Source organism: Amblyomma maculatum, chromosome 2 (assembly GCF_055883805.1).
Source record: "Amblyomma maculatum isolate TAMU_Amacu chromosome 2, ASM5588380v1, whole genome shotgun sequence".
Taxonomy (NCBI): Eukaryota; Metazoa; Arthropoda; class Arachnida; order Ixodida; family Ixodidae; genus Amblyomma; species Amblyomma maculatum.
The window spans coordinates 137,009,294-137,021,098 of NC_139345.1; the positions used below are offsets into that span (position 1 = coordinate 137,009,294).

The 11,805-nt window shown below is 45.8% G+C and overlaps 1 protein-coding gene across 1 annotated transcript; it reads right to left on the reverse strand.

The window, feature by feature from the left end:
• Positions 1-9,659: 9,659 nt before the first annotated feature.
• LOC146200009 (uncharacterized) lies at positions 9,660-11,169 on the reverse strand. The gene is made up of 3 exons (XM_084592255.1): positions 11,045-11,169; positions 10,783-10,963; positions 9,660-9,933 (listed from the first exon to the last, which is right to left on the reverse strand). Exons 2-3 carry the CDS (start codon positions 10,905-10,907, stop codon positions 9,660-9,662), a joined length of 399 nt encoding a protein of 132 aa, XP_084448381.1. The 5' UTR covers positions 10,908-10,963; positions 11,045-11,169.
• Positions 11,170-11,805: the final 636 nt, after the last annotated feature.

The window sequence follows — 11,805 nt, forward strand, 5'->3', positions numbered from 1 at the left end:
CATTAGTACAAACACAGGCACATTTCGACGATGTTATACGTTATTTGTGAAGTATGCTTAAGCATTTACACAATCTGTCATCATGCCGGAAGTAGAATCTTACTCCACTTACTACTTAACGTTTAAGCCATAATGTTTGAATTCGGTAGCACTACACTATTACAATGCAGCCGAATCATAATGCTAATAATCTGATGTATTTCAGGGCTCAAGAGCGCTCGGTTATAGTGGAATAGTCTATGGCATAAAAGTTGGTTTGTGAAACAATCGGACAAAAAATAAAGAAGTTAACTAGTAAAATGTAGCAGGGCCGGGCAGGATGCGTGAGGTGAGGCATGACTATGCTGGGGAAAAGAAAATATGAGCCTCAGGAAAAAGGTATGCCCTAGGTGCGAAACATCGGTTACTTACTTTTTCGAAAACTTTTGCACATTATTATTTGACGGGCGGGATGCCAACATAGGTTTCTGATTGAAATAAATTACGAGTGCTTTAGAACGATGGATCTTAAGACCAGGTTTCCAGTTTGTGTAGCGTTGTCGCTGCTGTTATAACAGAGCAGACGCATTGCATCACGCTTTTTGGTAAAAATAAATTGCGTCATCCATTGAGTCTTGTCGACAGGACATGTTGATTAGTAAGACGGAGTTACATCATGCATGACGCCACGACAGCTCGCGGCACTCATAGGCCTCAATGCCAATGACGCATACTGCCATTTCTTGAAAACTGCAGCAAAGCAAATGCTGCAGCTGAGGCTCTAAAGGCCCAACCACAAGGCAGCGTTTCTCCGGCGCCGCGTCGGCGTCCCGTCTACCGGTGTCGACGCTCGGCGCCGTGTGGAGAGGGCAGTCAAACACATGAGAGCGTACGAATCGGCGTCGGTCGGATGGCACGCAGTGTGTCCAGACTAGCTTTGCTTGAACGTTCCAAATGCCGTGTACCATGACATTTCACAATTTCAATCAAAATAAGTTGTGTCATACGATAAAAGACTTCGTCTGTTAAAGTAGCGACGTAAATAGTATATTGGATTGAGATGTACTCCCAAAAATGTTTCTTTGTCTACCTTCTGCCACAAGCCTGAGCAGGGCACTGAACTTAGGTGAGCAACATGAGTCACCTGACCTGATTGTCCAAGCGCGGTCTTTGTCGAGCGAGCGACGTCTCTTTGTGTGTTTTAAAGAAATCCGATGGATAGGAAGCTGAACCTCCTCCTGTTGAAAAAGAAGCTACTGCTTCTTATTATACTAAAAAGAAAACAACGGCAGTGCAGACGCTGGTGGGTGCGACCGGTGTTTCAGCACCGCAAGCGCGAAGGACTGTACCATACGGCGGTGAGTGTCTGATTTCATCACTTTTACTTCTTGTGTTCTTGGTGTTGTTGTTTTCCACGTAAAACGGGGTAGAAATGCCGTGTTGTTCCGTATTGACGACTGGCTTTATATTAGCCAGTCGTGATGCAAAGAATACTTTGCAGCTTAGCTGTTTTGTGGACCCACAGGAGTGGCGTAGCTGACGTTCGGCGACCGATGCGATATCGAATCCACGCTTTGTTTGCTGCGTTTCCAAGGAGGCGAAATTAAAAACGCTCGGGAATGAGACAATTAGAGAACTTTTTGTTTCTCAGTTTGTAAATATGTCAACTAGCAGTTACTTTCTACATTTCACATTTGCTGCTATGTTGTTATTGCAGATGCTACGAATGAGAGAAGGGGACCATGACGTTTTCTATAAGTATTATAGAATGTCGCCTGGAGTGTTTGATCACCTCCTATCATTCGTTGCTGAGGACCTCACTCGACAGTATGTCGTGAGGGAGCCCCTTGAGCCAGGTGAACGGCATGCTATAGCCTTGAGGTTAGTAAGGTTCAAGTCATTCCTGTTTACATTTTTACAACTTGCATACACTGTAAGATGAATTTAATAACTATATTTATTCTCAGTTCGGTTCAAATGGTGTCAATAGAGATTTCGCTTTGTTCTATGGTAAATATGAGGCTGAAACAAGCAACGCAGATATTTATGCAGGCTTCTTTCAGATATGCCTTACTGTGAGGATCAAAACCTGTCATGTAACCTGCAAATGTTGCGTTTTCAATGTGCAACATGCATACGGTGATTTATCTTTATGGACTAGCTACTTCATGAATATGCCAAGCCAGACTACCTGCAAGAACATGTTTATACAGAAGCGCTTGTGATGATGGTGATTGTGGCGAGCGTGCGGGTGGCTCGAAAGGAAGTGAAGTGTGGCCGCGTGCGGGGCGTGCCAGTGCGCGTGAGTTTGTTCCGACGAGCGAACGGGTCGGACGTTCCTGGGCGTCGCTGGCGGCGGAGTTCATCGTCCTGGGCCTGGCGTACAAGGCCGGCTCGCCAGCACCTGCCGGGCACCTGGTCCGGGTCTGGTACTGCCCAGCTCCATCGTGCCTGGCCGTCACACTTGTGCTGCCGCACTGGTGCCGCACTTTGCAGTACCCGGGCGTGACGCGGTACCCCGCGGTACACCGCAGTACCCCGGACTGTGAAGCAGACGCCGGACACAGACGCCGGAGCGTGGCCTGCCGCGCTACCGAGTCCTCGGGCGACTGGCGTGAACGGAGCACCGGCGGACTCGCCTGCACCGGCATCTAGTCCACGAGCGGAAAACCGGAAGTAGGACGGTTTTGTGTTGGGACATATCCTATTAGGATAAGCTAGGCTGTATGCATGTCTGTTGCCAGTTACGTTAATTGGTCAAGAAAATAAAAGCGTCCGTGTGTCTGTGAACCTGCTCTGCTACCTGCCCAGAGCTCCTGAACGGACCTGGGCCCATATATAACATCACAATTTGGCGAGCCTGCCAGGATCCTAGAAATTAGTAGATTCAAGGAACTAATCATTCAGAGAGAGGGCAGAGAGTCGAGGACGGGTTCACACGCATCGCGACGTTTGAGCAAAGATGGAGCTCGAGGCGCTGGTGCTGATGAGCGAGCAGCTAGGTATGACGCTTAAAGAATTCCTCGGCTGGTACGAAGAACAGCTTAGCATTGACAAAGAGGAATTAGAAGCGGACTGGGCAGAAACGCGAATGGATGGGCGGCTTACGCCTAATGCCGAACCCAAGCATTTGCATGAGGTTACAGAACTCCGTGAAAGAGAACAGTGGTTGAAGGCGACCGAAAAAACACTATTAGAGCTTCGAAAACGCGTGACAGCGGAGGAGAAAAACGCCTCGTTTCATGGTGTTGGACGTTACATAGATAGAGCTACTGGGTTGGATCAGAGCAGCCCTGACAAAGTGACCCTACTGTTTAATGAAGCACATGGGGCATTACAGGCCGCAGCACCTGCTAGTAGTGTAAGATCACATCTAGAGCATAAGTACAAAGCTGTGAAAGACCTTACGAAGCCTTCAGCGCTACATGTGCTCTGTTTTGACATAGATACAGTTGGACACCGTCCTAATATGTTCACCTCTGTTCTTAACGAGGTTAAGAGCTCCATAAGGACATATGTCTGCATGGAAAGGTGCCTTACTGACTGTCACAGTAATACTGAAAACGTAAGCACCTTGATAAAGGATCACAGGGAAGGACTATGCATCCATGAGAAGGTTGAGAATAAAGTCGTTGTGAGCAGAAATGTGGGCATGCGTGAAGATGAGAAAATGCATAACGAGAGTTTAAGAGTCAAGACTGTGGCTGGCCTAGGTTATATAAGGCTGCTACGAAATGTTGAGCGTGAGAAGCTCGCAAATGGACTGTTGAGCAGCACTGGAAATTCTCCGGAACGTCGAGATGGCTATCTTACTTTAGATACAGCTGCAGCGACTCACACGCCTGGTGAGGATCGCCGCCGGAAAGGTGGGCGACCGAGGCATACCAAGAAAAGTACATATTCTGATGTTTCTAGACTATCTGGAGAACAGGCGGAGGCGAAAGACTGGCCGCAGATCTTCCATGTTCCCAAAGCCGTAAAATCAGTGATGGTTCATCTCAAGAAGAATGTTGGTGGCCGGAAAGAACACCCCCTACGAGAAGCAAGCTGTGCGAGAAAGTGCAGAAGTGCGCGAAGAACCTCGACGTGCAAAGCTAATTTCCGCAAGCACATTCGGTTTAAGCCAAGGACGGAAATGAAACCACATGCCATAAAACAGTGGCATCGTACTCCCTGCCGAAAAAAAAGCAGCTTGTGAAATAACGGAGGATGTTGCGTCTTAGAATTATCGAGAAGTCGAAATCTCTCTACCATGCGCCAATTGTGTTTAAGATGTCAGACAACGCATACGATTGTACAGTAACTTCCGGGAGTTCAATAACGTCCTGAAGTCTGACTGTGGGTTCATTCCGCGCATTGATGCCGTCTTCATCCTTGCAGGACAGAAAACGTTTTTCTCCAAGTTTAATTTTACGAAGGGTACGTCATTGGAAGGTCACTATGGTTGCTGGAAGCAGGAAAAAAAACGGATTTTTCCAGTATTTCTGGACTGTACCACTTTCGACATATGCCTTTTGGCATTAAAACACCACCACCACCTAGAAAGGGCTCGCACAAAACAAGACATACTACGACCGCAAGAGTCGGCCGGGGAAGCTACAGCCTGGAGAGAAAGTGCTCATCTTCCTGCTGGCCTATTCAAACAAACTATTCATGTAATGGCGAGGTCCATTTGAAGTTGTGGGCGTGAGAAACGAGGTTAACTACCTCACTGACTTGGGAGGTGCAAAGGAACAATTCCACATCAACATGCTGAAAAAATATGAGAAACTGCGTACCAGTTTCCCCACCGTGGCTGTCGCCGCTGTAGAAGGAAACATGTCAAACACACATCCCATCTGTCGCAAGAAATGTGACTACAGTGACTGTATCCCGCTATTAAGTTTGTGCCACGCAAGGACTACCATTGATGCTTAGGTGTCGCAAACTATGGGAACTTGCTTCCATATGAAGTGCGATAGAGTATGTCAAGGAAACTGACAATGTGGGCGCTGACTACGTAAGCCGTGTGTGAACTTGAGCCTGAATTCTGCAGCCTTGTATTTCTTGTGTTAGTGTTTAAGTCCTGTGTCTATGTTACATGAGCAGCGTGTGAAAGGTGTGGGAGTGTGTTTCTGGTGTCCGAACAAAAATTTAAAAAAACGAACTCGTGTTGCATTGTGAAGTTTTGTGTGCTTCTGATTTGGGTTTATTATTGTTGTAGTTTGTTCTCTCCCCGCCACGTTTTCCCCCTCCCCGGCGCCAGAACAGTTGCAAGAAACTGTCTTGAAATGGGGGGAGGTTGTGATGATGGTGATTGTGGCGAGCGTGCGGGTGGCTCGAAAGGAAGTGAAGTGTGGCCGCGTGCGGGGCGTGCCAGTGCGCGTGAGTTTGTTCCGACAAGCGAACGGGTCGGACGTTCCTGGGCGTCGCTGGCGGCGGAGTTCATCGTCCTGGGCCTGGCGTACAAGGCCGGCTCACCAGCACCTGCCGGGCACCTGGTCCGGGTCTGGTACTGCCCAGCTCCATCGTGCCTGGCCGCCACACTTGTGCTGCCGCACTGGTGCCGCACTTTGCAGTACCCGGGCGTGACGCGGTACCCCGCGGTACACCGCAGTACCCCGGACTGTGAAGCAGACGCCGGACACAGACGCCGGAGCGTGGCCTGCCGCGCTACCGAGTCCTCGGGCGACTGGCGTGAACGGAGCACCGGCGGACTCGCCTGCACCGGCATCTAGTCCACGAGCGGAAAACCAGAAGTAGGACGGTTTTGTGTTGGGACATATCCTATTAGGATAAGCTAGGCTGTATGCATGTCTGTTGCCAGTTACGTTAATTGGTCAAGAAAAGAAAAGCGTCCGTGTGTCTGTGAACCTGCTCTGCTACCTGCCCAGAGCTCCTGAACGGACCTGGGCCCATATATAACATCACAGCACTATTCCCTAAGTATTTATAGCAAAACAAGTTGGCTGCAGCCTTTGCAAAGAAACTATATGGCACATACAGAGCACCATAAAAATAAATTGAACAATAGGGCAGCATTCTGACATATCTTAATAGACTGCTGTAGTAACATCACAAACTTTATATAAATGTGCTGGAGGAAAGCTCATTGTGGCTTTTAACTAGCACTTCACAAGGGCACTGCAAAGAGAGCATGAGAATTTATATTCTGAAACATGTCCTTTTTTTTTTCAGCTACTTAGCAACCGGCCAGGACATAAAAGATATTGCCCTGGCTTACAGGGTGAGGATTGAGACGGCACGTGTCACCATCCACCTCTGTTGCAGAGTGATCTGGGCAAGGCTGAAGGATCACTTCATGAAGGTGACAGTCATTTTAGCATCATCAAGCCTCTTTATTAAATTAAAGATGCTGTTATAAAGTCTTATTAGTGACAGCTGTCCAGCAGCATCAAACCTGTTTAGTAGACCTGTTATTATCACAGGTTATTAACAAGATATCATAATATCATTATACATACTAGCAGTACAAGCACTCTTGTGCTCATGGTCAGCTCAAGTACAAGCTTAGTGTCTGGGAGCTTACTGGGAGCATTGCAATTGTAATACTGCAAGGTATATCTGTGATGCCCTGCCAAGAAAACGGTCATGTAAACTAATTATTTCCACTGTGATTTACAACTGTCGCTAACAAGGACTACATTGTTGTTTGCAATTTCACAGGTGCCATCAGAGGCCGAGTGGATGGTGATTGCCGAAGATTACCAGAAAAGGTGGCAATTCCCAAACTGCTTAGGTGCCGTCGATGGCAAGCATGTTGCCATCACGGCCCCCTCAAACTCTGGGAGCTTCTACTTCAACTATAAGGTAAAACTTTTTTAAGGATGGTTTAGGTTCTTGCACTTCCTTATCATATTTCCCATACTTAATTTTATCAAATATCAATTTGCTATTGCTTGTTAGATGCCACATAGTTTATATAGGTAGTATAGGTCATTCCCTAACTTGCAAAAGTAATTAAAATAGATGTGTGGTGTCAACAGGCCAAATAGTTTCTTTTGGTATGAACATTATTATTGCATTACCATATTTAGAGCATTTTATAAGGCAATAGATGTCAAGGCTATAACTTGTAAGAAAGCTGCACTACAGTAAATATTCTTGCCTTGCTGGAAACACCACATGTAGCTTGCCGGTTTGAACTGTTGATCACAAGACTACTTTTCAATACCGTCATGCTCAGTGCCATAGAGCTCTCGCTACTCAGCCACCACTTTGTGGCAGCCCTTGTTACATTCATGTATCTCAAGTGTTTTCACATTTTGGATTTTTCTAATTGTGCTTACAGTATTTACAATATTATTGTTATAAATTTTGTTTGCAAATTATTGTGCACTTGTCATGTGCATGCATGATCTAGTATAACTTCATTAAAGCCTAAGTTTGTGTATTAATGCAGTGCAATTAATTAAAGAATTAGGTCACCAATGTGCAGCTCATGTGTTTGTGCTAACTCTATTTTTCTGAATTTCAGCACACATTCTCTATTGTACTGATGGCCATTGTAGCCAGTGACTACAAGTACATATTGATTGATGTCGGTGCTGAGGGCCGGAAGAGCGATGGAGGTGTCCTGAAACAAGCAGATTTCGGAAAAGCCCTTGTCGCTGGGCAACTTGGCATTCCACTGGCTGCCCAGCTACCCGGAACACGGACGACTGCTCCATATGCCTTTGTTGGAGACGAGGCCTTTCAACTAAGGAAAGACTTTATGCGGCCATTTCCCTCTAAACACCTTCAAGACGAGAGGAGGGTGTTCAACTATAGATTGAGTAGAGCACGGTATGCTATGGCTCCTTTATTTTGAATGGTGTCAGTTGAATATGCTCTACATAGATTTAATTGCACATGTCGAGAAAAAGCATAAATAGTTTGTTTCTTTCTGAACCAGTCTGAAAGCCAGCGTTGTGAGAGTATGAGTCTGTTGCTGTAATATATATATATATATATATATATATATATATATATATATATATATATGCAGCTGAGCAAATTGCTTGCAAGAATGGAAAACAAAAAATAGGCTTTATGTATAGTCCCACAATTTTATACTTTGGGTCCTTAATCATCTACAATGTGTGTACAAAACTTTTGCTTACTTATGGGTGTGCAACTGGAAGCTTGCATGATGTAGGGTATGCAATTACAGGGAAACAAAGCATACAAGGACAAGGCAAAATACATGTAAAAACAGTGAGTGCATACAGATAAGGTGTGCAAACCAATGCTTTCACCGAACAAACACTTGCTGTGTGCATGCACTTGTGTGATATAAGCCTCATTTGGTGATGCGTCTCATTCTCTGCATGCACTGCTAGCATTAAGTGATCTGACATTGTATACATGTGTGTTAGTACATCTGGTATATACATCAAACTCTCCAGTCTCACTGAGCATAAGTCTATGATAATGTCAAATATACATTCTTACATGCTGCTATGCTCTTTTTGGCGTTTTGCAGGAGGTGTGTAGAAAATGCCTTTGGCATAACAGCAGCTAGGTGGAGAATTCTGCTTAGGACTATTAATCTCCATCCAAAAAATGTGGATTATGTTGTCAAGGCTGCATGTGTGCTGCACAACTACTTGCTGACCCTGAACTCCCAACATGGGTATGTTGACAGAGAGGACAGTTTTGGAAACGTGTTGCAAGGCCAATGGCGCCAAAGTATTGAAGCTGCTACAGTGGATGGGCCAGAGCCCAGATACTTCCCACTAGAACCAACGCATGCCCGGAACTATCCGTGCGAAGCTGCTGATGCCAGGAATGTGTTCCTGGCCTACTTCTGCAGCAATGCTGGTGAGCTGCCCTGGCAGTGGAGCCAGCCTGGTGTCTCCAAGGCAGCTTGCCTGAAGCGCCTTAAAGACCAGCAGCTTCTACCCCTACAGTGATAGTAAGTGATAGGAATATAACATATGCACTAGTGTTTAGTAGTGTCTTAAGAGTCCACATTAATAGCTATATTCATTTTAATCGAGACCCATACAATTTGGTGCTGTAGGGTGTACAACTAGCATTAACGGGGCGTTAAAAAAATTGGTTTGTACGGACATGTAATGTCCAAAAGCAGCTCAGGCTATGCAAGATACTGCAGAGGAAGAATCTGGAAAGGCGTATAAAGTGGTCTCTCTTAAATATTCCCAGAGGTTCCCGATAAACTGAAGAGCTAACCACATGAGGCCACCTGCTTGTCTATAGCGTCCATCTACAATAGTCATTCAAGGTATCAAGTGATTTTTTTTTTAATGGATAACTTATTCTACACAATTTGAGTACACAATTTGAGTCATGCATACCTAAAAAAATGCATAATCATAAATACCTTATACACTATATGCATCACTGATGCAGTTCAGCATTTACTGATGGCAAAAATAAGTTTTCCAACTTGCAGAGGGTAGATCTATCTTTTCCATTAGAGGATGATGTAGTTGGCAGTAATTGAAATGTAATCTCCGCATGACCCTGCCTGGCATTACAAATAGGCATACTGTGCTGTAATGTGCAATTTGTGAAAGATGGAATTAGAAATGATTTCATGGGATTTCGAAACATGACAATTTATTCAGCAAATTCCTTCATGACTTGAAGAACTTTCAATTGCATGTCTATTTTTCTTTCCGGTTTCACTGACCTCATGTAGTTTATCAAAGACAGGGCAAAATGTTCGTCCGTGTCTAGCGGTTTCTGGTTAATTTGCTGAGAAACGTGTCCCAGCTGTTCAATAAAAGGATCATGTTTTTTTTTTGTTGTGGCCTTGCTTCAGGTGTCGGTGCTAGTGGCAGCGGCTCGTCATCCAGGAAGTTGACATCATGAGGGAGGACGATCGTCTCAGAGTGCCCATGAGTGTCCTGGCTACTCTCGCTTGGTGTCAGTGATACAGGCTCCACATCAGAGTAACCATTGGCAATGTTTTGGAGTAGAAGCTGTGCTGTCATGTTGCCAGACGTTCTGCACATATGCATGAATACAATAAAACTGTTGAAAATATATATTCCATATTATTCCAATGTGATATACTCTGCCTGCTATATTTGTTATTTAACAGTATATAAAGTCACCCAACTATTTAGGCTGCTTTTACAAACAAGGATGAACTTTTAGATACGCTTAGTTGTCAAGAATGTTCTGCACATTTGTCTTGCATATTTTCCTGCCATGATGTGCACAATTTTAAAGAAATTCTGGTACTAGCAAACACTATATCTTGCATTGGCACAACAACACTAGCTTATGTAATGGCATGAAAAGAACTGCAAAAGAGGTATTTCAGCAGGCGAACACTAAAAATGTGACAATGTGACTTCTTTTTTTAACATATACTGGCATTTCCAAATCCTACAATGCCATTGGCTCTACATAATAAAAGTTTCTCGTCATTTCAAAAGGTTGTAGAAGGATCGACTGAATCTTTTATTTTTTGGAAGTTCTCCAGTGGCAATGGTACAGCGCTTTGAGAGAAAACTGCGGAAACACAACCCTTGCTTTTCTGACTATGAGGCGATTAATTTGCGGCTTTATAAAAGGATCTGGCTACTCTCACATTTGTGCCGCATGCACACACATTAACTCGCACTCGTAAGCTACTCTGTCATGTGAAAGACCAGCCGACGTAGATATAAAACTCGGCTACGACAGGCTGTTCAAATGTGCCTGCGATCTTTCCACTTCAATCGGAGCCGCTCTGCCGCGAAGTTCTCTCGACACGGAGTCTCAAACCGAGCAACAAGAAGGTACCATCCCGGTGAGATTTTTTTTTTTTTACGCGCAGGCAGTTTATAATATAGATCCAATACTTACGGCCTTCCTTCTACGCTATCCTTCAAGAACAGCATCTGTTCACAGTAGGGCCATGAAACATCGTCAAGCACATCTTCTACTTCCTCGGTCCCTGCGCCGCTCTTCTGTGCATCCTTCCTCGACATTAAGATTCGGCGAAACTTATCCCGCAAGGACTTCCACCTCTTCTGCAGCAGTACTTCTGAAAGAAACCCATTTCTGAGCCTCATCACGGCCTCACAGCACTCGGTCCACTGAAGGCGATGCAGCACGATAGGCTTACCTGCATTGGGTACATTCGGCAACACGGCAGCCGCAATCTCTGCCCACAGCGCGGTCTTCTTTGGCCGGTTTTTGTGCTCCTTGTGTTTGGCATCCCACAGAAGGGGCCTACACTCAAGATTCCTAATCAAACATTCATTATCAAATGCGTGAAAACGACATGTTGCGCTAGAAGCGATATTCGCAGCACGTGGGAGCGGATTACAAACAAACACTGCACGCGGGCATATTTCCGGATGTCGTCGTACAGACAGCCGGCAGTTGAGTGTGCAAGGAGTTCCGGAATTATCTCCGCGTCAACGGATACACGGATCCTCATTGGTTCCCACCCGCGAGATGCTTCCGGCGCTGACGCCGAGATCTGGCTTCGCCAGATATCTGCGTCGCCCGGCGTCGTCTCGCTCCGAGCGCTGAAATTCCGCTCCGGCCGACGCCGACAGACGCGACGCCGACGCGGCGCCGGAAAAACGCTGCCGTGTCATCATCATCATCATCATCATCAGCCTGATTATACCCACTGCAGGGCGAAGGCCTCTCCCATATTTCTCCACTTAACCCGGTTCTGTGCTAGCTGCCCCCACTTGACCCCTGCGAACTTCTTAATCTCATCCGCCCACCTAACTTTCTGCCTCCCCTTGCTACGCTTTCCTTCCCTTGGAATCCAGTTTGTTACCCTAAGCGACCATCGGTTATCCTCTCTTCGCACTACATGTCCTGCCCATGTCCATTTCTTTAAGGGAGCACTTCAGGTGAGGGTCAAAG